The sequence below is a fragment of the Staurois parvus genome, unplaced genomic scaffold, assembly GCF_062004578.1.
Source record: "Staurois parvus isolate SC_StPar_1 unplaced genomic scaffold, SC_StPar_1.0 ptg000530l, whole genome shotgun sequence".
Taxonomy (NCBI): Eukaryota; Metazoa; Chordata; class Amphibia; order Anura; family Ranidae; genus Staurois; species Staurois parvus.
In genome coordinates, this window is record NW_028318326.1 from 8,608,663 (window position 1) to 8,634,125 (window position 25,463).

At 40.4% G+C, this 25,463-nt stretch overlaps 1 protein-coding gene across 1 annotated transcript in view; it reads left to right on the forward strand.

The window, feature by feature from the left end:
* Positions 1 to 25,463, forward strand: part of LOC149451620 (dynein axonemal heavy chain 11-like) — a 590,344-nt gene that overhangs the window by 366,703 nt on the left and 198,178 nt on the right. The window contains exons 47-50 of the mRNA XM_089690376.1: positions 1,068 to 1,181; positions 1,269 to 1,412; positions 6,664 to 6,846; positions 23,264 to 23,365. Of these exons, the coding sequence (XP_089546502.1) occupies positions 1,068 to 1,181; positions 1,269 to 1,412; positions 6,664 to 6,846; positions 23,264 to 23,365 (543 nt within the window). The remainder of the gene's footprint in view (positions 1 to 1,067; positions 1,182 to 1,268; positions 1,413 to 6,663; positions 6,847 to 23,263; positions 23,366 to 25,463) is intronic.

Consider the following 25,463-nt stretch of genomic DNA (forward strand, 5'->3'; position numbering starts at 1 on the left):
AGCTGTCTGCATCAGACTGGTTCATGGATCAATGGATGCACTCTCTGAGACCTGGGGTTGGGTGCACAACTAAAATCTGGGGGGTCACAGTCCACTCTAGCATCCCCCTCGATCCGGCCCTGATCAACACTGTCTGGCATTTAGGGTGTCCAAACTGTTATGGGTAATATATGGAAATGCCATATATAAGCTTTGCTTCGTGTCTGGGTAACATAATGGACATTTTCTAAAGTTTAGAGTGTTTTATTTTTAAATTAAACTGACACATTTTAGAAGTTGATTGAAAGGAATTGAAATTGTCATTCAGTATGCTCTGCTAATATCTTGACTTGAGGCATGTTGAATATTTTGGTGGTTTCATCTAGCAATTTATCCCCCTGAGATAATCTGTAACTGAGAAGACGTGTCAGAATGTTTAAAACATCTCGCTAATTTGATGCCCTCAGGATGTTGTTTGCTGTGATCCCTGGAGAGTGGGCTCATTTGTAGTGTGATTTCACAGCAGATCTATCATGAGAAAACTGTTCCATTGTTTTTAAATATGGTCTTTGGACATGAAGTCATCAGCTGACTGTCAGTGTTGCTCATCCAATCTGCATAGGTGGATGTTTACGTTACACATCTGCATGTTTAGAGAATAATCCATTGTCCTCTTCACTGGGGCCATGCTGACCTGGACATGTCAGTCAAGATATCCTTTCATACAAACTCTTTATGTCACTAGTTATCTGTTATATAATTTTTTGTTGCAGTTTAAAAAAAACTGAAAAGGTCAAAGGAGACAAAACGCCAGCACTTTATCTGTAGATCTACCAGACTTTTTTTATAAAGCTGTCCTTAGCACTGCCTGTTGAATGATGTATGGTAAATAAAGCCATTGCTTGCTTTCATTTTCCTCTTAGGTTGTAGGATAGGTATGTATAAACTCTTGGCATGAGGTCAAGGTTCAAGCATTATGAGCTTGTATGTATTATTTGTCATGTGCTCCGAATAGATGCAACCAGTGTTCATTTGTTTGAATTCCACTTTAAGTATGTATATATGTCTTTCTTTGTATCATTCTCTAGGTGGCTGCCCTCCAAGGTGAGATAACCAAGCAGCAGCAGGAATCTGCAGATGACCTGGCCAAGGCAGAACCTGCTCTACAAGCAGCCAATGCAGCTCTGAACACCCTGAATCGGGTACCTCCACACCTTTGAATATGATTATTGTCTTGCTTGTTTTTCTGTGAAAAATATGTACCGAATGACTTGTTTATCCTTATCCAGTTAAACCTTACAGAGCTGAAAACATTCCCAAATCCACCAGCCGCTGTCACCAATGTGGCTGCTGCCGTTCTTGTGCTTTTATCTCCTAATGGCAAAATACCCAAAGACAGAAGTTGGAAAAGTGCAAAAGTATTAATGAGCAAGGTAAGGGTACTTGGCTTCATGATCAAAGAGTCTGAATGAAACTGATTTAGTTGCCTATAGCAACCATCTGTAGTGTGGGAGAATGAAAAGAAAAGTTTAGTTGATCACTAGGTAATAAAATTATAGATAAAATAAGAAATAGCCATTGTGATAAAATAGCAGTCAATATAAAAGTCCAATGGAATGAGACAGATCTGCAACATCCGCAACAGCACCCCTGAGAGTGAGACTGAAAACTCTGTGGATATATGAAAGAGGATACAAGGGGTTCCTGTGAACTCCTGTCTCTTCTGAGTTGCCAATTGTTGTGTTTAATAAATTTGTTGTATTTTACTACTGTACTTAGTCCTGCACCCCTTGTACCCTTTTTCATAGTTGATCACTGTGCCAACTGAAACAATTATTCCTTTGGACATGTTTGATTGTGAATAGGTAATGATTGGTTTTTCAGCAAATCCAGTTTGTGGTAGGAGCTTAGATGATGATGGCAACTTTCTGAAGTCCTGAAAGTATATATAAACCCTCAACTTGTAAGACAACCCATTCATTTTAAAATAGAAATGAAAGGCAAAACGTTTATGTATACATACAAAAACAATTTAAAAACCTTTTCCCCCTTTTTTATAAGTGATCACATACCCTCTGTTTTCAGCTTCATAAGGATCTTGAAGAGCTGGGGGGAGGACAAAAACCATTTCACTGGTCTTTCCAGTGAATGGCTTTGTGGAATGCAAGGGGTCGTGTCAGCACAAGTCTGGTTATTGGAGGAGAGCAGATTGAGTTCTCAGCACAGCTAGAAAACTGACCATGCTGTGTTCTCATGTCTTAGTAAGGTCAGTCCCTGATAGGAAAGCAGAGGGACTGGCAGGAACACCAGGGATTTCACACAAAAAAGCAATACAAAGAGAAGAGGATACTTTTTCATCCAAGTTCATGGTACAGTAGGCACATATCAGGAATATGAAATGTTGGGCTGACATATTCTTTAAGGGCTCATGCTTGCATTCAACTTGTATTCAATATCCTGATTGGTGCTCCGTTATGCTCAACAAAAGTGCCCCACATGGACTGACACTCACCCTCATTCCGTGACCATCTATCTCTAGAGTGGTCATTAACGCTTTATGGGTTAATTCCCAGTAAACCAATGGTCCCCGGATCCTTTAACCTGTGATCATCTATCCTTAAGGCGGTCCGTGACATATAAGGAACAATTTCCAAAAACGCCCACTATTTCCACAGCTCTGCAAGCAGCAAAGAAGTGTGTCACCATATATGAAGAAAAAGAAGATCTACCTAAAGGTACCAGTGTCCAGCTTCAGATTTGTGTCCACTCCCAGCACACGTGCAACCCACAGACACATCTCCTCTCTACTCCTACATTACCACGTGGTAATGTACCAGGGTGGTAATGTAGGACCATTGGCTTACTGGGATTATCCTGCAAAGCGTTAATGACCACTCTAGAGACAGATGGTCATGGAATGAGGGTGAGTGTCAGTCCATGTGGGGCACTTTTGTTGAGCACAATGGAGCACCAATCAGGATATTAAATACAAGATGAACACAAGCACGAGCACTTTCTTTTACACTAATTATGGGACTGGTTTATGATATGTCTAAAATATGCACATGTTTATGACCATACGCGGTTCATCTGTTTTTTAATTTTATTTGTTTTGTGACAATTTTACACAATTAGAAGACTGCTGCAATCAGGTCTAGTTTGTGTTGTTGAGTGGAAAATATCCATAAGCACAGGAGCACTTTCTCTTTATTCTTTAAGGGGCATAAACTGATGTGAATAGTTTGGTGAAAATGCTGCTGAATATGTTGGCTTTAAGTCACCATTCACACCGCTGTGAAAAATCACACAATTTGTGTGCAATTTCAGCGCGATTTCTGAAGACTTTATTGCTACTTGTTTAGATTTCCAACAATTTCTTGCAATTTTCAGTGCAATTTCCATTATATTCTATACGTGTGAAATCGCAACAAAACTGCAGAAAAAGTAATGCAAGAACTACTTTAAAAATTGCATTGCAGAAAATTGCAAATGTTAAGACACTGGCATTCACATTCATTAGATGCAATTTCAGGAGCGATTTACATTTTTTTTAATCGCACTTGAAATTGCACCGGTATGACCCGGCACTAAAGGAGTAAAATAAAATAAACTGTTTACACTTGTTTTTTGTTGGGAGTACTAAAGTGACCCAACTCACAAAAATATGTATGCAAATCTTGCTTAGTTGTTCGAAAAGACCAGTGGTCCACTTTAAGTAGACCTTTATCCTATATGCTACTTTCTTTTTCACTAACTTCTGTCGCTGTCACTTGTCACATTGCGAGTGGATGAGCAGCAGATAATCAACTCAGCATTTCCTGAAGTAATAATGGTAAAAAGAACACGAGATGGAAATGCCTCTTCACCCTTACCTAATGCCACAATTATCTCCATACATGAAGTGCGCACTGTGTTATGTGGAGAGAGCACCTGTTATAAAGGTCAGGCCATTTCACTTGCTATTTACCTATCATTTTTAAGGCCAATTTGCTACATCTGCTCTGTTCAGTGTTCTTGGCTACTGTACATGTTATGCCACTTATTATTAGGGGTCATGTTTACTGGAGCTTAAAATCGGAGATAAGCTAAGAAAGGCAAAAGACTTCATTTGTTAATGTATGCATGTGCTTGAACATCTGCATACATCAAAACATTCCAATCTACAGTGTACCTGGAGTTTTGGAGAAAATTGTATGTAGTTAAAGGGAATCTGTCATGACACAATAATGGAGGCTGCCATTGCTGAACTCTTCTTTTGAGAATACTAGTTCCATGGCTATCATGCTGATATTTTGGCAGACAAAATCCTGTCTGAGTAACTGACTTGGAGCAAGCATATGTTCCCAGGTTAAAATTAACTAGTTGGGTGCTGCCCCAGATGAGAGGGTAAAGGTTAATGCCTTTCCCAGTTCAATAGTTTTTTGTCAGGATCTTTGGGTCTGACCCACTGCTCCTGTGTATAAAAAAAGGGACAGCGGGCTGAGTAAGAGGATTTTTTTCCCATTTCCCCTGCAGAAGTCTGAGAGACTTGTGGCTGGTCCATTAGCAGTGTTCCATGAGATATTCAACCATTTAGAAGCCTTTAGGATGTGAGAGCCATCTGAAGATGCCAGCTACTGGGGAATGCCACTAATAGACCTTTCTTTACATGGACTCTACCTGTGCAGGTACGCTGGGGCAGCACATAGCTTGGTTAGGAGTAGGAACTTAGGGATAATGACTGTTTTATTAAAGTTCTGCTGGACACTCTTGTCCGCTTTGGACTATTTTGTACTGTGCTTGATTTTCTAAAATATTGAAATTTTGCCTTCTTTCTGGTCTGAAGCCCTTTAAAAAGGGTGCATTGCAAGCAACTGGAACTATTGCACACCCTCCCTATGATGCATTCTGACTCCCATAGCAACAGGAGCAGAACTGCACTACAGAGGTCCCCATCCTGTACAGAGGTACGGAAGTTCAAGAGTTAAAGTCAAGTACACATTGGAGCTCACGCTATGTGCACGGAGGGGTTCCATGCTTCTACTGGGACCAGTATTGGCAAATTCTGGACAGGTTGCTGTAGTCAGTGTCCGGCACAGCCACCCTCCTAGTTGCAAGCTACAGTGGGGAGATGTACATTTACACAGGGGGGCCCGAGAGTAACTGGGGAACAGTTGTTATGCAAGTGTACATGATGTATCTGTGGTCTCTGTAGTCAAAGGCTCGCCTTAAAGTCGAGTATTCCCCCACGGCGGCCTCAGCTTTGTTCAAGGGAATTGAAGAAATGGCACTATAGTAAAGGTACCCCGTGTGTAGGAGAGTGATCCTGTCTCAGGTGCCTAGAAGAACCCACCCTGACTTAGGCCTCTTATGTTACCCAGACTTGGTAATCAATGAGTTAATTGGGAAATATGGAGGGCATGGTGACCACCCATCCCCCTACCCTCACATAGATATTTACTAAAACCAGAGCATGCAAAATTTGGTGCAGCTCTGCAGAGCAACCAATCAGCTTCTAGGTTTTATTGTTAAAGCTTAATTGAACAAGCTAAAGTTAGATGCTGATTAGCTACCAAGCACAGCTGCACTAGATTTTAAGTGCACCAGTTTTAGTAAATCTCCCCCTATGAATTCTGACATTTTCTGATGCTAATTCTTAGCATGCTTGTTCTGAGTCTGTGGCGCACAGCAAAATATCTAGCATTTTCAAGCCTGCCGCAGCTTACCAAGTGTCTCATGATGTGATAGTTTAAGAGCTATAAAACATAGACATATCCTTTTTTTTAACTATGAAAATCATAGAGGTAAATATAATCAGGTTGTGGTGTCATGAAAGTTGGCAAATCTTATGCAAACACATAGCAGCAAACTAGTTATTACAGACAACACTTCCAAAATACCCTTAAACAACTTTTCATTGGGAATACAGTGCAGTCACTAGCATCCTTTTCCTTTGACAACATTATGTTAAAAATGAACACTTCCAAGAACAAAAGATAATAAAAACAATTATATGATGAGTTTAAAATTTAAATTGTAATTCTAGTCAAATTCTAACAAAGGCTAAACTTATTCCCACCCGCAATCTAAGTCTATTCTATCTACCTTGTGAAAGAAAGGATGGCTATACTTACCTATTCTGAATCTTCTCCAGTCTGATCACATGATCGGGTCCTAGCTCCAGCTTTAGTGTAGAGGAAAGACAGCGACAGCAGCTGCAGAGCCTGTGCGGTGACATAACTCATAGGCTTACTATGGGGGATCCCTTATCTGTTGTCCTCCCTCTACCCTGAAGCTGGTGCTGGGACCCAAGATAGCATAGTCTTAGAATGGAGGTGGGAGTAGGCTTATCCTTAGTTAGAATTTGACTAGAATTACACTTTAAAACCCATCAGCTAGCAGCTGTTGAAATCAAATTGGTTATTCCAAAAATTGTGCAGTGTTTGCTTACATTGTACATGAGCTCCAGAATCTTGCCATGTCAATCAGTTAATGGCATGCAATAACTAGGGGTTGGTTAGCTCTGCAAGTGGGCCAACATCAAACATTCCAGCAGTATTCCCCGATGTTGGATTGGTTCCCATTAGTAAGGCTTTCAACCACAATATAACTGCTCAAGTATCATAAAAATATGTCTATGGATATTTGGATAAGAAATACCAGTAGTTTTTTTTAGATGAATATACAGTGCATGCTTCTTTATAGGTAGATGAATTCCTACAGAATTTGGTCAGTTTTGACAAAGAACATATACCCGATGCAACAGTCAAGGCTATAAAGGATGATTACCTGAGGGATCCTGAATTTAACCCAGAGTTTGTGCGTACAAAATCTTCTGCAGCTGCAGGCCTGTGTGCATGGGTTATCAATATCATTAAGTTCCACGAGGTAAGCCCTTACAGCAGGGGAGCAAATAAAGATTAGCTTGTATGACAAAGTATTAATATATCACTGCCATTTTCCACAATGTAAGTAGAATGATAACGATGTGCAAAGAGCAGCAGCTCATTTTACCAACAGATTACAGCTTGCTGCAATTGGATCAGTTAAAAAAAGTTTTACTTTGGTTGCAAAAAAGCTTACAGCTCACTGAACTTCATCTTTGCAATTCATGTATTTTTATGTAAGGAGAAAAGCTACCTAAAAAAACTTGGTTAAATCCATCTATTGTACATGCGTTTATGCTTGTTCATGTGTTTTCATGTGCGTTTGTGCATATACTCAATATTGCATTCTATTGGCTATAATATTCTGGCCAGTAGAATGCATTAATACGCAAATGCGCAAACGAGCCCAAACGTGTCTAGCATTTATGTGTGTTCTGCATTTTCTCTGCTCAGAGTCCTCTCCTGACCGCACTGGTGATTTTTTGGGGGGTTTTGTTTGTCAGCCTGTAAATGCTCCTTTTCTGATATGCCTGTAAATGCCTATATGCGCATGGGCACATACACTATATTGCCAAAAGTATTGGGACACCCTTCCAAATCATTGGATTCAGATGTGGCAATCACCTCCATGGCCACAGGTGTATAAAATCAAGCACCTAGGCATGCAGACTGCTTCTACAAACATTTGTGAAAGAATGGGTCGCTTTCAGGAGTTCAGCGAATTCAAGCGTGGTATCGTGATACGTTGCCACCTGTGCAATAAGCCCATCCGTGAAATTTTGTTGCTACTAAATATTCCACGGTCAACTGTAAGGCCTCATGCACACTGGATGTTTTTACAACTGCTGTTTTTGGCTTATGGCATTTTTTCTTTTTTTTCATTTATTTTTTCATATTTTCTACAGCCAGTAAACTCCCCAGCATGTTATCCTATGTTTTCATGCACACATGGGCTTTAATCAGCGTTTTTTGACAGGAGTGTTTTCTGGAGTGGAGGAACTTGACTGACCTGCACAGAGTCCTGAGCTCAACCCGATAGAACACCTTTGGGATGAATTAGAGTAAAGACTGTGAGCCAGACCTTCTCGTCCGACATCAGTGCCTGACCTCCAAATGCGCTTCTGGAAGAATGGTCAAACCTTCCCATAGACACCCTCCTAAACCTTGTGGACAGCCTTCCCAGAAGAGTTGAAGCTGTTATAGCTGCAAAGGGTGGGCCAACTCAATATTGAACCCTACGGACTAAGACTGGGATGCCATTAAAGTTCATGTGCTGGTAAAGGCAGATGCCCTAATAGTTTGGCAATATAGTGTATGCTAATATGGAGGTGCTTTTACAGGCTGAAAAAAAAATTTAAATTGCCTGTAAAAGTGGCATTTTTTTCAAGCCCAATGTGCATGAGGTTAAATAAATGGAACCCTGCACTTTCAATTACAAACCTATTTGTGTGTGATACCAGCTGTCCCTTAATATGTGTAAATTTCCACTTACATTACTAGTGAAATGAATAAGGATGGGCTAGTAATCTCGGAATTATTGTGATCAACAAATAAACGCAATGTCAAATAAGTGTGCAAGTCAATCAAAAAAACATAAAATCAAACGACCTATAAGTCCAAACATATAAAAACATTCACCAATGTATATGTATTAATCAACATAAATGCCAGGGATCATATTAGCATGCTATGATTCTAGTGTATTTCATGCATCAAAATTATAATCCATATATGTGAGCCAAATTCAAAATTCTTCTCTCCTCCACCTTTGTGAGAAAACAGAACTCCCCACCCGGAGTGTCTTACTAAATAAAAATGACCTCTTTGTGCAAGAAAGTCAATATGAGTTGTATATATATGCCATGGTCACTCTGCTCCACTCATTCCAACATGTTAGGTACCCACAGGTTGGATTCTCTAGTGACAGGATCTCAGCCACTTTTCTTTCTTCTAATATCTCCAGATGGTCATACAAAGGCCAAGGAATCTCTCATAGTGTAGTATTTATTCAATAACCACCATCATGATGATCGTCAAACTTTGAACTTGGCTCACATACAGTATGTCGATTGTAAATTTGATGCATGAAGGACACTAGAATTATGGCATGCTAGTATAATGGACACTGGCATTTATGCTGATTGACGCATATGAGTTAGTGAATGTTTTTATATGTTTGGACATATAGGTCATTTGATCTTTTGATTTTTTAATTGACTTGCACACTTATTTGATATGGCTTTTATTTGTTGATCACAATCATTCAGAGATTACTAGCACCAAACTTATTAATTTCACTATCAGTGTGCATGAGGCCTTAGAATTTGCATTTCTACTGTGAATTCATTTTTTATCAAAATGCTAGTTATTTGTAATATTTTATAATTTTAGAATATTTATATTTATTTATGTCCTATGTAACAAAATTAAATCAAAAGTAAAATAATTACTAACATTACTATTATTATTATAGCCTAACTCCAGCAAAAATTTTATTTTTTTGTTTTGAATAAAGTTAGAGAGAGCTACAGTTTGTTTTAATTTCTGTCTGTTATCCTATTGCGGAGATTTTTCTTACTTCCTGTATCCCCAGTGGAAAAGATAACACATCTCTGGCAGAAAGATGGGGAAGTCTCCCTAATAGGGAAACAGACACAATAAAAACATGATAGAGGCTCCAACCTCTATTCCACCTGTATCCAAAATTTGGTTGGAGTCAGGCTTTAAAGAAATGACTTGCAGATTTTTTAATAAAAGTGTTCAAGTACTGTATGATCTAACTGGTTTGTATGAGTAACATCACCATTTACCTTTTTGTCTGGTTATAATGTATGACAACTGTGCTATAGGAAACAGAGGGGTTTAATTACTAAAGCTGGAGAGTCCAAATCAAGCTCACTTCTGCATAGAAACCGATCAGCTTCCAGGTTTGTATTGCCAAAGTTTAAGTGAACAAGCTGAGGTTAGAAGCTGATTGTTTCTATGTAGATGTGAACCTGATTTTGCACTCTCCAGCTTTAGTAAATAAGCCCCACATTTTCTAATTCAGCCTTCCAGTTGCTAATTTGTAATCAAGTCCGGCGCTACCAATAGACAGCTGCCTAGGGCGCAGCCACAGCCACCGTTTTCCCTACTCTCCTCCATGGCCAGATCTAGGGGAGTGCTGGAATAGGCTACGCCCCCCCTAGATTTCAGTCGTGCCCCCCCCAGGCCGGTCTTGCCATGGACACTGGAGGAAGGATTTTTGCTGGAAGGGGTAATTTGGGGGATTTATATTAGTAGGGAGGAATTTATGGGAGGTGGAAAATTTGAGGGGAAAGAGGATGTGTGCTAGGAGTAGTGAAGTAGAACTACAGGTGAAGTTTTTTATTTATTTTATTTTTTTTGCGGGGGGGTTGCAAGTAGCCGGTCTTGCCTAGGGCACAAAATAGCCAGGCCTCGGCCTGTTTGTAATAACCTTTGGCAAATTTTTTTCAATCCTTACAAGTATGTATGAAAAAGCAGGTGTCAGAAGAGAAGGGAATGTAGAAAAGGTGTTCTATACTCTGGGGTGTAAGCTCATCGCCGGTACATAAAGGAAGCAGCAATTATGCTTCAGCCCACTAATTTCAAGGGCATTCTCTATGTTGTGCCCTAGCGGATTATTCTTTTGCATGTTGAAAATGTGCAATACCAATAACCAACAGCATTCAAACAAAATAACATTTCCATTGAGCTGACTTAACCACTTCCAGTCCAGACATTTTTACCCCCTTCCTGTCCAGGCCAATTTTCAGCTTTCAGTGCTATAACACTTTGAATGACAATTGTGCGGTCATGCAACACTGTACCCATATGAATTTTTTATCTTTTTTTTTGAGACAGATAAAGCTTTATTTTAGTGGTATTTATTCACCACTGGGATTTTTATTTTTTTTGCTATGTAAATGAAAAAGTCCAAAAATTTTGAAAAAAAGTGTTTTTATTATAAAATTTTGCAAATAAATAGTATTTCATCTTGGCCAAAATTTATTCCGTTATCTTTTTAGTAAAAAAAAAAAATAACCCAAATTAGTTTATAACCAAAAATTATAATTTTTAAAAAAAAATTTTACTTTTTTTTAATGTTTTTATATTATTATTTATGGGGGTTTTTTTAGTTTTTTTTTTACATACTGTCACCCTAGCGCCACCATGGTGACACTGTACTACTTGTGGGGGGTGATGAAGATTTTTTTTTTTTTTTACACTGATTGCTTTTACACCCATAAAGGCTGTAAAAGCAATAATTTCTCCTTCTCTCTAGCTGCATTTTTGCAGCCATTGAGAACTACAGTGTGAGCTGTGATTGGTCACAGCTTGTCACATGGTACAAGGCTGTTGTGAATAGCCATACCATGTGACCTCTGTGATCATTCACAGATTTCACATGTAGTAAGCAATGATGTCAGAAGTGACATCTTGCTTACTACTCTGCATGTGATCACTGATTGGCCAATCAGTGATCACATGATCGGGACCTCGCACAGACCTCGCCCAGGGAGCGCGCACAAGCAGGGTGCGGGGAGGCCATTTATAAACGGCTACCCGACCCTGCACTGCCACCGTCCGGACGTTTATATACATGGGCCAGACGGGAGGTGGTTAAGTAAACTGAAATCTGATTGGGTGCTAAGAGTTCAGCATTTTTCATATTATCATATCTCTGCATTGCCTGACATAATGAATGTGTTAATGCCCTCAGGTTCAAAGGGCCTTTTACATCACAATGGCCATGCTACATCATTTTATACCACTGGGCCAAGCTGATTGAAAATTGTTTTGGCTTCTTTTACAAGCTGTTTGTGGTACTGACTTTGCTGTTTCCTTTCCACTTTCTCCTCTAATTTGATGTATATGAGAAACTAAACTTGGGAGTGGTGCAATGTGTATGATTAAGGGCTTTGTTCATCCTCGTATGTCAATCTATTAACATGCTGTTAACTGAAATGTTTGCATGATGTATTTTGTCAGCATTGGAGCATTTATCACAGGTGGGTATAAAACTTAGACAAAGGTGTATGTCCTCATTAATTGTGAGAGGTCCTATTCATCTTACACAAGCATAATTAATGCTGCTCGAAATCTTTAATTTTTCACTATTTGTCATGATGAATGTTTCGTTTTCTCTGTGTTATTTATCAATCTGCTCTCATATCTCCTGGATACTTCAACAAGATGTATGTGAGTACTTTATTTCTTATTGTGCTGGAATGACTTCACAAAGTGTGAGAGTGTTAATGTTTCATATTTTACTTGTCTGCAATATATATCTGTAGAGCATTTCAGATCATATCAATCATTACTCGGGCTTTGGAGTGCAAGGTGCCCAGAAAGGATTTATTATAGTAGGTGGGCAATAAGGATATGAAAGTCATCACTGGTTTGGAATATAAAGCAATTGTCACTTGTCACATTGATTTTTCACACTATCATTATACTTGATTGTTGTTATATGTCATTTTCGAGAGGCAGTTGTATTTGTTTGTGTGGATGCAAGCATTGTGCGCCTCCATTGATATTTATATGATAGCTTCTGATTTTTTTTAAATCTCCTTAGCAGGGTCATGCAACCAGACTAATCCAAGATAAGAAGTCATCCTGAGCACAGGGTGATGATATCAGATGTACTCACAACATGACTGGCAGCCTCCACACATTTATCTGTGCTTGGGAAACCTGCATACGTGAAATGATGGGTTCCCTATCTTACTCATATTAGACGAGTTAGGTAACAATTATCATGTCTGCAAAGAAAAATTGCAGATAGTTGCTTACAGCAATAGTGATTAGTGGGGAGGAATCTTTTGGCTGATTGTATTGTGTCCCCCTCTTCTTCATGGAAATTGACATGTTGGCTTGGACAATCTGAGGATGCATACTGAAAGAAGAATGATTTTCTCTATCATCCTTTGAGGGACATAGCTAGATAATTAACTACTTCACATCCAGGGCAAATAACTTAAAACCCACCAAAAAAATTATATATTTTCTGAGAGCAGAGGTCCTGTAGAAAAATAATGCAGTTGCATGTTTATCAAATCTATATTTTCATAAAAAATACACTTCAACACAATATAACATACAAACGTTGGTTGGAATTGGGCACCAATTCACAAAAAGAACATTGGGGAACTGGAGAAAGTACAGAGTAGGGCAACCAAACTGATACGAGGCATGGAGGAGCTCAGCTATGAGGAAAGATTAAAGAAACTGAATGTATTCTCTCTTGAGAAGAGGAGATAAAGGGGAGATATGATCAACATGTATAAATATATCATTGGTTCATATAGTGAACTCGGTGTAGAGGTATTCACCCTGAGGTCATCACAGAGGACAAGAGGGCACTCTTTAAGTCTGGAGGAAAATAAATTTAATCTCCAAACACGGAAAGGTTTCTTCACAGTGAGAGCTGTAAAAATGTGGAATAGACTCCCTCAAGATTTGGTTCTGGCCAGCTCAGTGGATTGCTTCAAAAAAGGCCTGGATTGTTTCTTAGATACACAGAATATAACTGGATACTAAAAATGTATAGGTAAAGTTGATCCAGGGAATATCCGATTTCCTCTCGGGGGATCAGGAAGGAATTTTTTTCCCAGCAGGAGCAAATTGGATCATGCTTTGCTGGTTTTTTTTGTCTTCCTCTGGATCAACTGTAGGTATAGGTTTATAACTTTTTTTTTTATGGTTGAACTGGATTGACTTTTGTCTTTTTTCAGCCAGACTAACTATGCAACTATGGTAAAATATAAAAAACTGGAGCAAATAAATACCAAACATGTCAATCCTTAAAATTACGCACACCAGTAAAGTGGCAAAAAAACTATGATACCCAAAATTGTCCATAGGTAATGCTTTAAAAGCTTTTACATTATATCAATTTAGAGTTGAGCATGAACGATGGCCCTTGATACTGCTTTCTGTGTGTGTGTGTGTGTATATATATATATATATATATATATATATATATATATATATATATAAACACTGGTCAAAAAAATTAAAGGAACACTTTGAAAACACATCAGATCTCAATGGAGAAAAATATCATGCTGTATATCTATACTGATATGGACCGGGTAATGTGTTAGGGACGTAAAGATGCCCCATAGTTTGATGGAAATGAAAATAATCAACCTACAGAGGACTGAATTCAAAGACACCCTGAAAATCAAAGTGAAAAAATGATGCAGCAGGCTAGTCCATTGTGCTGAAATTTCATTGCAGCAACTCAAAATGGTACTCAGTAGTTTGTATGACCCCCCCCCATGCTTGTATGAATGCCTGACAATGTTGGGGCATGCGCCTAATGACATGACGGATGATGTCCGGGGGTATTTTCTCCCAGAGGTGTTCTATGGGATTTAGATCAGGTGAGCGTGGTGGCCATTCAATGGTATCAATTCCTTCATCCTCCAGGAACTGCCTGCATACTCTCGCCACATGAGGCCATGCATTGTCATGCACCTGAAGGAACCCAGGACCCACTGCACCAGCGTAGGGTCTGACAATGGGTCCAAGGATTTAATCCCAATACCTAATAGCAGTCGGAGTTCCATTGTCTAGCCTGTAGAGGTCTGTGTGTGTCTCCCCAGACCACCACTGAACCACCACCAAAATGGTCATGTTGAACGATGTTGCAAGAGGCATAACATTCTCCGCAGCTTCTCCAGACCCTTTAATGTCTGTCACATGTGCTAAGGGTGAACCTGCTCATCTCTAAAAAGCACAGGGTGGAGTGGTGGACCTGCCAATTCTGGTGTTCAATGGCAAATGTCAAACGATCTCTGTGGTGCTGGGCAGTGAGCACAGGGCCCACTAGAGGACGTCGGGCCCTTTAGGCCACCCTCATGAAGTCTGTTTCTGATTGGTCAGAGACATTCACACCAGTGGCCTGCTGGAGGTCATTTTGTAGGGCTCTGGAAGTGCTCAACCTGTTCCTCCTTGCACAAAGCAGCAGATACTGGTCCTGCTGATGGGTTAAGGACCTTCTACGGCCCTGTCCAGCTCTCCTAGAGTAACTGTCTGTCTCCTGGAATCTTTTCCATGCTCTTGAGACTGTGCTGGGAGATACAGCAAACCTTCTGGCAATGGCACGTATTGATGTGCCATCCTGGAGGAGTTGGATTGCCTGTGCAACCTCTGTAGGGTCCAGGTATCACCTCATGCTACCAGTAGTGACACTGACCCTAGCCAGGTGCAAAACTAGAGAAAAACAGTCAGAAAAGATGAGTAGGGAAAAACATGTCAGTAGCCTCCACCTGTAAAACCATTCCTGTTTTGGGGGGGGTCATCTAATTTTTGCCCATCTAGTGCACCTGTTGTTAATTTCATTAACACCAAAGCAGCTGAAACTGATTAACAACCCCCTCTGCTACTTAACTGACCAGATCAATATCCCAGGAGTTTAATTGACTTGATGCTATACTCTGAATAAAAAGTGTTCCTTTAATTTTTTTGAGCAGTGTGTATATATAATACTATATTTTTTTTTTTCTTTTTTCCGGACAAGATATGTTGTTTGTGCTAGTGTGCACATATACCATTATAATCTTGTTGAGAATTTGTAACGTTATTTAAATTGAACATCAATTGGCAGATACTAGTGCAACATATTATGGTTGTCACCATAACTGGACCAATGAAAGCAGAGGCAGAGTTTAGCCAGCCAAACTCTGTGTGAGGTTAGTGATGGGCTGAACACCCCCCTATTCGATTTGTGGTTGAACATTTGAACCCAACGAAATTCGATCACGAACTTCGAACCGAGACAATTCACTAAGTGAATTGGCATGGTATGTCATGCAGTATTTTAGTAGTGAAAACATTCTTTAATGTTTCAACTGTCAGCAGGGTTCCCCGCTGACAGCTGAATGTAAAAAGAATTACCAGCAATTACATTTTTTGTTTTAAATGTGTGGGGTCGCCCCCATCCATACCAAGCCCTTAGGGTCTGGTATGGATTTTGAGGGCAACCCCCATGCCAAAATTAAAAAAAAAAGCCCCCTTTAACAAGCCTCCCTTTTGTGAATGAGTATGGGGTACATGATACCGCTACTCATTTACCAAAATAAAGTGTAGTGTAAAAAAATTACAGAAGACAGTCTTTCACAAGTCCTTTATTAAAAACGAAAATTTAAAAAATGTCCCCTGAATTAGATCCAACGTCATCCAACGATGCCTGTTGCCACCGCTGACCCGAAAAATATAAATTAAAAAATTCCACTCTCAACGCTGGCTCCGACCATCTGAAAGCTACACTGGCCTGACAGTTCTTAAATACTGTGATGTCACAAGGGGACGGGGTCCCCCAGTTGATGTCACCGGGTGGCCCCACCCCCTTGTGACATCATCATGCACTGTGATTGGCCAAAGCATTGCACCTGACCTGTGGGATTTTGGTTAATACTAGGATCATGGCTGCAGCCTTAGCCATTATATTGATATTGTTTCTTCAGCCAGTGATCAGCTGTTATGTAAAAGTGATCCATTGTCATGTAAAAGTGATCCAGTAGTACAGCCTTCCGGTAACTTTAAGAGAGCTGGGAAGGAAGATTTTTTTGCACCCTTGCGATAGTAATAACGTTAAATGAAAAAAATATAAAAAGTGTAAAAAATAAAAATTATTTAAATAAAAAAAATAAAATAGTTAAAACATTTAAACCCACCCCCCTGTGCACACACGCAAATTAAGGCATAGGTCTGGCATGCATATGTAAATGGTGATTGCATCACACATTGAAGATATTACTGAGAACGTTGGAGTGAGAGCAGTAATTCTAAGGCTCTAATTAATAATTAACTCTAAACTGATAACCTGTGAAAGTTTGAAAGCATCACCTATAGACAGATTTAAGTACCATAGTTTCTTGCCATTTCATGGGAGTGGGCAGTTTTAAATCTAGACATGCTTGGTATCTATATACTCCACACAGCATCATCTTTTATATTTACCAGATAATTGGGAATTATATTGTTTGTGTGCACTAACATTCATCTCTGTTACTTTTTTCTGAAAATTTACATTTGATAAATGGCTGTACAAATATTGTGTAGCATAAAAATTGTAACAGCCACCATTTTGTTCTCCAGGGCCTCTGCTTTCAGAAAATATGTGTAACACCCTCTGGTGTACATAGTTGTTTAGAATAATCTGAGGCTTGCTGAAAGCCTGGGTTTAGAGAGAGGGTTACTTCAGATTAAGCTGGAGGGCTCTACAGCTCAGTCCTCTGGTACCTCCCCCTGCTCTAGAAACTTAGAAAGTTTCTAGAAGCCAGTAGGTGGAGGTGAGGAGGGGCTGATCTGCTTATCTATGGAGCTCTCCAATCTCAGGCAGGAGGCCTTGCAGTGTGGCAGACCAGCCCATAAATATAAGAGAGCCTAGCCAGCAGGGGAGTTGGGTGGAAGATGGAATGCTGAGAAGTCATGCTGTGTAGCCTGGGAGGGGGCCCCAGAGAAGGGGCATTCTGCTTCCAGGCTGGAGGAAAGAGGAGAGCTGAAGGAGAAAGCTCCACTGCCCTGAAGTCCACCGGGGGGGGGCAGCCTGCATAGCTTGGAGAGGAACCAGGCCAGCAAGAAAGCCTGAAAACAGTTCTATTCACAGCTGCAGGACAAGGATAGTGTGAGTACCTCTACATCCCCAGGGCCTATATGGGAGAAGTCTGCTGGATGCAAGGTCTTGGCAAGTCTTCAGGGGTCAGTTCACAGCTTTCCCAATCCCTTGTCCTGGGATCATACACAGTAGCCTGGTGAGCTGTTATTTTGTTCACTTAGGGGACTAAGAGCTCCTACAAGTTGGGACTTTGCTAAAAATCCATTTAAGGGGACTCAGAGCTCCTGAAAGCTGCTTACTTTGCTAAAGACTGCTATGGTTCCAACTGGAAGACAGTCATTCACCTTCCATTTTTGTAGTTAGGGGAGGAAATTGCCCTCAATTTGCTATTCTGTAATTAAGTAGGGCATCCCAAAACCCCTTTACCCTACCTAAGTTAAATTCCCAAATAAAACAAGCCATAGACTGTTTCTTCTGTCTGGATAAAAGTGGAAAATGTGTGTTGCCTGGCTGTACAGGAAGTAAACAGGGACCCAAAACCAGCGGCTCTCAAGGTGTTAGCGCTACATGTGTAATGTTTGGGATACTGCCTGCTGAACAAGACATGAGATATATTTTCTGCATGCAGCCACAAAGCAAAGCATCATGGCTGCAGCATGTGCAAACCTTGTCCAGTCGCTTAGTGGGGATGGTGAAGGGGTAGTAAAACCAAGGCTCAACTTGATGTCAGGTCCACTTTAACAAACTGAGGCATTTTTTCCCTATGTCTCATGAGTGATTACATGCAATTGGCCCTGAATAGCTGCAGGAGCTTTCAATGGGGCTTCCCACCTGCAGCTAATCATAGGAAACCTCCACTAGGTCTCCCGCAGCTAATTGCATACAGCATTATTCGAAAGTCTAAATGGGGCCTTAGTCAATTCGTCTAATGTCAGCTGTGTTTGAACTCTGCCCACGTCCCAATCCTATGTAAAGTTGTCTTCACTTGCCCCAGCTGAGAGAATAGTTATTGTACACTGCATGGTCTGTTCACAGATCAGAAAGATAATTTTAGACTTCATGGACAACTTTATCTGCGTTTTCAATATAGTTAATCATATTTGTATTTCCGTAAATAAACTACTGTCAAATAAAACCAGATGTAAAAGTGAGAACAACAATGTCACAAACGGGCACCAGTGGATTTGTACTCTTCGCCAGTTTTGCCTGCAGTGACAATAACGCTATTTATTTTCTAAATAAAGAATATTGGTAACGCTTTGTACTTTTTATTATGATAAATATTTTACTGGAGAACAGCAAGAACTTTTAAAGGAAGAGTGAAAGTCATTTTTTAATTCTAATTAATTAAATTCCTCTGTGAACTGACCAGGACAGCAGCAAAGGAGCATTCATTTTTTATCCTGTGACATCTTCCTTCCTCATCTCTGGCTCAGATTTTTCAGATCATGGTGGCTTATATAAAGCTGTGAAAGATAGGAAAATACTGTATATGGGAGGTTATAAACTGCTCAGTAGCGTGAACTTAAAGGGTTTGATTTACTAAGACTGGAGAATGCAAAATCTGGCGCAGCTCTGCATAGAAACCAATCAGCTTCAAGGTTTTTTTTTGTCAAAGCTTAATTGAACAAGCTGAAGTTAGAGGCTGATTGGCTGCCATGCACAGCTGCACCAGATTTTGCACTCTACAGTTTTTAGACATCAACCCTAAAATGTATGTCAAGCCTAAAATATTTTTTCAAGATCATTTCCCTTCCTGCTGACAACAGTTTTACTAAACAGGAAGTGAGAGAAACTGCAACAGAAACAAAGACAGAATTAAAAAGCTGACATAAATTCTAGCCTTCCTCTACTCTATTAAATAAAAACATACTTATGTCTAACTGTGTTGGTGTTGGAGAGTTTGCCTCCCTTTTAATTTGGTAAAAAGTGGTCAGCAGGAGAGGAAGTGAGGGTAAGGACGGCCATACATGGGTGGAAATTCGACCACTTTTTCGTCCGAAAATCAGACTTAAGAATAATCGGCCAATTTTCTCTCTGTTATTGGGTCAATGGCACTGGACGATTTTCGTGGTTCCTCTCCTTTTTGGTGATCGAGCATGTTGGAAAATTGATGAAAAACAACCGATTTTTGACTCAATGATGGTCAAATCGTATGATCAAAAGAATATGCACATGAGCCATGACCTGGAAGGATCAGAAGTTACCGAGCGAACAACGTTTTTGATTTTCGGACGAAAAATCGTTTGGGATTCAAACCATCTATGGCCTGCATAAATCTTTCTAATGATGCTCCAGATAGCCGTAAAAACCTGGCAGGAGTATTTACTTTTCCCCACTTTATCCAAAACTAAGAAAAAAAGTTTTGAGTAGACAAACACTTTAACTGCTTGGTGACAAATGCCTCCATTTAAAACATATGGAAATCCGTGGGATTGATTTTCCAAAGGATTTCATTTTGCAAAGTGAATTTTCAGTTGTGAATGAGTTGAAGATAAGAGAAAATCTACTTTGCAAAGAATATCTACTTATGTACAAGAGAAATAAAAAACAAGATTGGATGGTTGAAGTTAGCATCTTCTAATTCAGACTGCTTCTTATCATTCTCTAAGTGAAAATTCACATTGTAGAGTAACCATACTACTTTAGTAAATCAACCTCAAGATGTTGCAAATGAAGTGACTGCCAACAGGTTAATCATTTACAGCTTAGCAAAATCATGTCACCAATTTAGCTAAAGATCTGGTTCACATGAAAGTAATATTTCAGTGAAGACTCCATTCACACTAGTACAACTCCAAAGTAGTGCGATTTTGAGTGCAACTTTGGATGGGTGAGACTTGGATGTGACTTTGGCTTTGACCAATGATAATGGACAACTGTTGCACAACTGTTGCATTATAACATTTAGGTGCGACTTTCATGTGACTTTTGAAGGTTTACACAGCAGTCTATGGCACTCAAGTCTCATGAAAGTCAGACCAAAGTAGTGAAGGAACCTTTTTAAAGTCACATTTGAACAGCTGTCATGGAAAAACATGGGGTGTGACTTGTCATACGACTTTAGTGCCCAAAGTTGCATGACAAGTTGCACAAGTGTGAATGGAGCCATAAGGTGGGCTGTTAGGCTAAGCCATCTGTTAGCTTCTTATATCTGTTGAGGGAATGAGAGCTCCCCTTCATAGTTCTTTGCTGTTTGCCTGCACACTATGAAGTTTTGGGTGTTTCTACTTATCTATGGGTGTTTTTCTCCCTGTATTGCATTCTTTAGGAAATGACACACAGAGATCTCACCAATAGAGCGCACGAGAGGAATAAGAAATTGTTAGGTGGTTTAAAGCCCAATACCAGAAAAATAGCTTGTTGAGTACCTGCTCATTTCTGTCTAGAGGAAGGGAAATACACTTTTACTTACTTGATCCCCAGCTCACCTGGCAGTCAGCACTTTCTTATGCTCCAACCTTGGACTGTCCCTTGGCAGCTTCACTTTCTGTACAGGGGTATGGTCCTGCTTCAGTCTTGATGACAAGAGAGGATCTTAGACTGCCAGAATGCAGAGGATAAGAGACTATGGGGACCAGTCTAACAATGCAGTAGAGCCTGCAGGAGTAGATGATTATTAAAACTTCTTTATCTAGTCCCCCTAAACATAAAATAGCAGTTAACCCTGGCAGTGCAGACACAGTCCCACTGCCAGGAAGGACTTTCATTTTTTTTCTGAATTCAACTTCAAAGTGGAAAAATAAGCTGGGATTTGTTGTGTAAACTGCATTTGGTGCTTGTGCAGTGCTGTGTTTACTCCCAGCCCATTCCAGGAATCTCTGATAAAAATAGAGGCAGTTGTTGGGATAATGGAAGTCTTGAGTGCATGCACAGAAGTTACATTATCAGTGGCCATCCAGTGGACGACAAGAAGCAATGGAAGGAGGACCTGGAAGAAGATGATGGTAGCATAAACAATGAGGAGCAGTGAGGGACAGTTCTAAACTGTCTGCATGGGAAGAGGACAAACAGCCATGTGAGTCTGCCATATACAGTTGTGTCCAAAATTATTCAACCCCCACTGAAATTGAGTGTTTTGGCCAGTTTGACATTGCTTTTGATCATTCAGTCATCTTGCTTACATTTACATTAAAGAGGCACTTGTAGGTCAGACAAATATAACATAACAGTTATAATGAAATAACCACAAATGTCTTTTCTGTGCTCACAGCATTATCAGTTTTATTCAACCCCCAAGTGACATTCAATCTTAGTACTTAGTACAGCATCCTTTTACAGTTATAACAGCTTTTAAACGTGAAGCATAGCTTGACACAAGTGTCTTGCAGCGATCTACGGGTATCTTCGCCCATTCTTCATGGGCAAAGGCCTCCAGTTCAGTCACATTCTTAGGCTTGCGCACTGCAACTGCTTTCTTTAAGTCCCACCAGAGGTTCTCAATCGGATTTAAGTCTGGTGACTGCGATGGCCACTCCAAAATGTTCCAGCCTTTCCTCTGCAACCATGCTCTAGTGGACTTGGAGGTATGCTTGGGATCATTGTCCTGTTGAAAGGTCCAACGTCTCCCAAGCCTCAGGTGTGTGACGGACTGCATCACGTTTCCATCCAATATCTCCTGGTACTGAAGAGAATTCATGGTACCTTGCACACGCTGAAGCTTCCCTGTACCTGCAGAAGCAAAACAGCCCCAAAGCATGATTGACCCTCCACCATGCTTCACAGTAGGCAAGGTGTTCTTTTCATCATAGGCCTTGTTCTTCCTCCTCCAAACATAGCGTTGATCCATGGGCCCAAACAGTTCTAATTTTGTTTCATCAGTCCACAGAACACTATCCCACAACTTTTGTGGTTTGTCCACATGGCTTTTGGCATACTGCAGTCGACTCTTCTTATTCTTTGGAGACAGCAAGGGGGTACGCCTGGGAGTTCTGGCACGGAGGCCTTCATTACGCAGTGTGCGTCTTATTGTCTGGGCTGAAACTTCTGTACCCACATCTGACAAATCTTTTCTCAGTTCCTCAGCAGTCACACGGGGACTTCTCTCCACTCTACGCTTCAGGTAGCGCACAGCAGTCGAAGTCAGCATCTTCTTTCTGCCACGACCAGGTAGCGTTTCAACAGTGCCCTTTGCCTTGAATTTGCGAATGATGCTTCCTAAGGTGTCTCTTGGTATGTTTAACATCTTTGCAATCTTCTTATAGCCATTGCCCTTCCTGTGAAGAGAAATCACCTCTTCTCTTGTCTTCCTGGACCATTCTCTTGCCTTCACCATGTTTGTAACCACACCAGTAAATGTCTAGAAGGAGCTGAGTATCACAGTCATTTTAAAGCTGCCTAATTGGTGCTTATTATGCTTGATTGCTGCTCGGTGACATCCACAGGTGTTTTCAATACCTGATGGAAAGCACCTGTATGAACCTCTGTTCTTCAGAGTGGTAGTCTTTAAGGGGTTGAATAATTGTGGCAATGAAGAAACCACATAAGAACCATTTACTACTGTATTACATAAACAATTGATGTCATTTTAGTTGCATTTGGGTAGTTACAACGTCCTTGTAGGATTTGATTCTGAATACAATTCCAAATGTACACTATAGTCCCTAAACCCCTTTACAGCATTGGGGGTTGAATAATTTTGGACACAACTGTATATGCATACTGCATACTAGGTTATGGCAGGAGCACACAGAACTACGGCTCAGCTTTAATTCTACATCTTCTAAAAGGTGAAATATCACTTTTGGGTGGACTGATATTTAAAGTTGTATTAGTTAACAAAACAAACATAGTTGTCACTGAGAAGTGGTTTAAAGTAAGACATCTGGTGACACTAACATTTCTTTAGGTTTACTGTGAAGTGGATAACAAGCGTCAATCGCTGTCTCAAGCCAACACAGACTTGATCTATGCAGCTGAAAAATTGGAGATCATCAGGAAAAAGCTTGAGGTATGTCACTATAATGTTGACTGTTATGTGCTATTCTTTAGAACGTCATCCAGATATGATCATTGTTTTGCTTTTGCTGTCTACTGTTCTAAGCCAAATGCACAGAGTGACCCACAGGTTAGAAAGTACCTGTTTTGTTTAACTGCCACCTAGATTTTCTTTCTAGGGATACATTCATACCTAAGCATCATGTTTTAAGAGTTTTTTCAAGCAATTTTCAAGTTTTTTTGAACGTTTTATGGAGCAGAATTGCAGGTTTTTGCAGCTTTTGTCAGGCGTTTTTTCAGCTAGGTGTTTTTTATGTGGCCAATGGAAGAGAGCTGCTGTTTGAGCTGAAAAAGCGCTCAGTTCTGCTTGAAAAGTAGCTCATGTTTTTTGAGCAACAGGTATTTTGCTACAAGGGACAAGCGTGGTACAAGGGACAAAGTGGTAAGAAAGGTGGTTCAAAGGGCTCATTTAGACTTGTGGTTGGGAGGGGAGGTTGTTAAAAACACACGGTGGAGCTGGTGAAGGTGGGGAAGGGAAGGGGGGAAGAGGAGGGGAAGGGGGGTGGAGGAACAGAAGGGGGGCCAAGAAGAAATAAACAATAGCCAATCAGACAAGCAATACAAACTGGACATACCCGCAAAGGTAAAAAACCCAAGTGTTATACCAAAAGGCCTTTTGCCTCCACCCACCCAGCCCATATTCTATCAAAATATACAAGAAATGTGCAGCGCTAAAATTAAATAAAATTCAATAAAAAGGTACATATAAAAAACATCATGATAAATAAATTATGAAAATGTTCATAAAATGACTGTAAGTGCTCATAGGAATCCTGCGTTCTCTTTAATTCGGTGCTTGTGCAATCAGGTATAGAAGAAATGCGCACTCACCGGAACGCATAATATAATGCGCGTTTGTATAATAAATCCTGATGTCATCAAGATCATCCGCTTAGCCACGCGTGCGCACTAAATTCGGTCTCTCTAAAGATGGCGCCTGCCGAAAGCTTCCTGCACCCTCCGGCCCACCAAATCCACTTCCTCCCACCGTCTAGCCTGCAGCCCCCCAATCAGGAGGAGGTATTCTCATTAGAGTCCCAATATTGCTCCAGTGCCTTCCCTATAGGGGGTTTTACATCAGGATCAGTGATCCATTACCAAGATAACCTCCAGACTTTTTCCCCGGCTTCTGTAGAACAGACAGCAGTACAAACTGGTCAAAAGTTTTCTCTATATCAAAGTGGGGGGGAGATGTTGTGTACTTCACACACAGAAATAAAAATAATGAAAACTGATAGCAATTAGGCAGACAGCACAGGAAGTTATTATTGAACAAATATAGCAAAACAGTTAATTTGGTATATTTGAAGTGATCATAAAGGTTCTGAATTTTTTAAAATAACGAACATTATACTTACCTGTTCTATGCAATGATTTAGCACAGAGCAGCCCTGATCCTCCTCTTCTTGGGTCCCCATTGGTACTCTTGACCCCTTTCCCCTGCTGAGTGTTCCAACTGATTTCGGATAATTGTCGGCCATACCTACAAGACTTAAAGTGATATTAAAAGCAATTTAAAAAAAGTCATACTTACCTGCTCTGTGCAGTGGCTTTTCACAGAGCAGCCCTATTCTCCTCTTCTCGAGTCCTCCAATGGCGCTCCTGGCCCCTCCCTCCTGCCAAGTGCCCCCAGAGCAAGCAGCTTGCTGGGGGGGGGCACTCAAGCAGGCTTGCTCCCCAGCCACTGTGTCCATTCACACACAGAGCCATGGCTCAGCCCCCGCCCCCTTTGCCTCATTGGCTAAATGGCTGTGATTGGAAGCATTAGGAGCCAATGGATCACGATGGGGCTCAGGTAAGTATTAGGGGAGCTGCTGCGCACAGAAGGTTTTTTTTACCTTCATACTTAGAATGCATGAAGGTAAAAAACCTTGAGCCTTTACAACCACTTTAAGTTCTATCTAGACTTGTAGCCTAGTCATGTAACCAAAGTTTAAGTAAAAAGCAAAAACAAGTAATGTATAGGTCAGAGATAATATTTATATTTTAATTTCCAGATGCTTTTGCAGCTCTTAATTTCTATTAAGCCTAGCAACAAATTTTCCAGTGTG